General features: G+C 41.2%; 1 protein-coding gene across 1 annotated transcript in view; it reads left to right on the top strand.

The window, feature by feature from the left end:
- Positions 1-2,500, top strand: part of nsmfb (NMDA receptor synaptonuclear signaling and neuronal migration factor b) — a gene marked incomplete at its 3' end in the record, with an annotated part of 47,167 nt that overhangs the window by 29,657 nt on the left and 15,010 nt on the right. The window contains exon 8 of the mRNA XM_080738910.1: positions 2,195-2,247. Coding sequence (XP_080595036.1) covers positions 2,195-2,247 — 53 coding nt within the window. The remainder of the gene's footprint in view (positions 1-2,194; positions 2,248-2,500) is intronic.

Raw genomic sequence — 2,500 nt, 5'->3', positions numbered from 1 at the left:
AAACACAATGCAGGCGTGATTGTGAGTCCTTGTGACATGATTGGTGATTTTAAAAGCTGTTGTCAGCCAGCACCAAACACAGCCAGTTAAACAACTGACAGGCGGATTGAAGCCCCCTCCCTCCCTCTGACTCATCCATCTATTTCAAGCTATGCTTTCACAACTAACAGAGCTGACACTCAATAACTCACATGGCCGTCGCTGACAGGGCAATGTTTCATTTGAACTGGCTAAAAGGTTTTTTATTTTTATTCCTATTTTATGCGGGAAATATTTTAATTAGATGTGCCATCTATTTTCACTTAAACTTAGAATATCTGGATAAGTTAGTATAAGTACCGGTACTATAAATTACTAGTTTGTCCTTTGTACAGAGACATAGACATTTTTTTTTTTTTTCTCCAAACATTTAATTTTTTAAGCAATTTCAAAAATAGCCCATCTAGATAGCTGATCTACAAGCATTAAGGCCCATTCCCACTGGGCCAGATAACAGATATCTGGAGATATTTCTCCAGATATTTTTCCATGCAAAGTGGATGGTAGCTACAGATAAAAAAAATATTTGCCACAGATAAAAGTATCTGTGGCAAATATCTGTGGTAGACTTTTTTTTTATCTGTAGCTACCATCCACTTTGCATGGAAAAATATCTGGAGAAATATCTCCAGATATCTGTTATCTGGCCCAGTGGGAATGGGCCTTTACCCTTTGTACTTTTGGTCAGAGTACCCATTGGGTCCCTCTGGTCAACTAAACACCAGGCACCACACCGTCGAGTTTGGAGTCAGGCGGCCGAATACAGGAACTACAGAGGCGCAGACAGACATGCACGCATGCACTCAAACACACACATTTTGCACATTTATAGGATAAAATGTGCCTTAAGTGGATATTGAGTTAGATGCTAGGATGAGGGAGACAGTATTGGTGATGCACTAGAGGAAGGCTTGTCCTGATGGGTGAACTCTTTTAAGTACAGCAGGCTCTATTGATTCTCTAGTTTTATTAACTGATGTTTGTCTTCATGGTCAATGTTATGGTCATATGTTATTTTGTAACTGCAAGCCAAATATCTCCCACTGTCTAGACAGCAACGGTAAAATTGAATTAATTTGAACAAAAAGGAATTTGTTTTGATTGTACTGGATTGGATTGGATGGGACCAAATTGAATTAAACTGTATGAATATGGTAGAACGTGAGTAATTGAGAAGGCATAGCAGTCTTACAAATCCGGGATGATAATGAAAGAGTATTTCAGAAGAACACATCTTTCCTCCAGCTCTTTCCTTCCTTTTATCTCTCTTTCTCGGCCCCTTTCTTCCCATTTTGTGTTGGCCTTGCTGCAGGTGAACTTATCACATGCACATAAAAGAGCATGTTTAATATTCATGTTGGGTAGGTCTTTTAACTGTGCTGACATGATGCCAGCTACCCAGTGGCGAGAGAGGAAGATTAATGCTTAATTTACAACATGCACCGAAGCAACGTGATGACACTGTTTTCAACTGAGATACTGCTTAATTGCTAAACGGTGAAAACAATGATTGTGCTGTGCATTACCAAGTGACCAAAATGTAGGAGACGGTTAGTAAATGGCAGTTGAACACATTCACATGTGAATATGTGTGCAGGTGTATGCATGCAAATGGGCTTTGCTCAAAGAGCTCACATCAGTCAACCCCCCCCCCCCCCCCCCCCCCCCATAAGGTTGTAAAAGGACTAGGGTTAAGTCTTCAAACTACAATCCGACATTCAACAGCAAAAGCCCCCCTGCAATAAAGTTTGCGGTTTGTTATCATGCCATTGGAAGAATAATCCCCTCAAAAACGAGATGCTGTGAGTGTGAAATAGATGATGGTTGAAAGCTGTTATGCTTCTTTGTGAACTTTGTCAAGCTGACAATTTTCTCCCTGTTCCCGTTTTGATGTGCAATGTCCACGGAGGATGTAAGATGGCTGAATAACTTCAAACACTCATCCCTTTAACGAGACATGGTCAAGCATCCGACTAGAGTATTACACTCTTTCTGTATGTTGGGTGTACTTGATCTCTGTCTCTCTTTCTCTCCTTATCTTCCTCTCTCTCATGGCACATTTTTCTCTAAGCTGTTTCTCTTTCTTCAACTCTCACACAATTCGTGTCCATTTGTGCTTACCTTTCTGTCTTCCCTTTCTGTCTGTCTTCTGCAGAAATTTCCGGAAACAACTCAGGATGGTCGGGAGCCGCAGGATGAAGGTTCAGAGTAAGTGTGTGTGTGAGTGTGTGTGTGTGTGTGTGTGTGTGTGTGTGTGTGCGTGCGTGCGTGCGTGCGTGCGTGTGTCTTCATTACATATTACATTACATTATTATTCTGTGCAGCTTCCTGGTGAGAATGCATTATGCAGGGGTGTCGCACCAAATTCTGGGCCCTGGGTACTATTTCAAATCCTTCTAAGGTTTTTTGAGAAACCTATGTTTCTATGTCAGTGGTGCTCAAACCTTTTCATGTGAAGGAC

This window comes from Nannobrachium achirus (assembly GCF_963921795.1).
Source record: "Nannobrachium achirus genome assembly, chromosome: 12".
In the NCBI taxonomy this organism is placed as follows: Eukaryota; Metazoa; Chordata; class Actinopteri; order Myctophiformes; family Myctophidae; genus Nannobrachium; species Nannobrachium achirus.
This window is presented reverse-complemented; position numbering and strand designations above follow the sequence as displayed.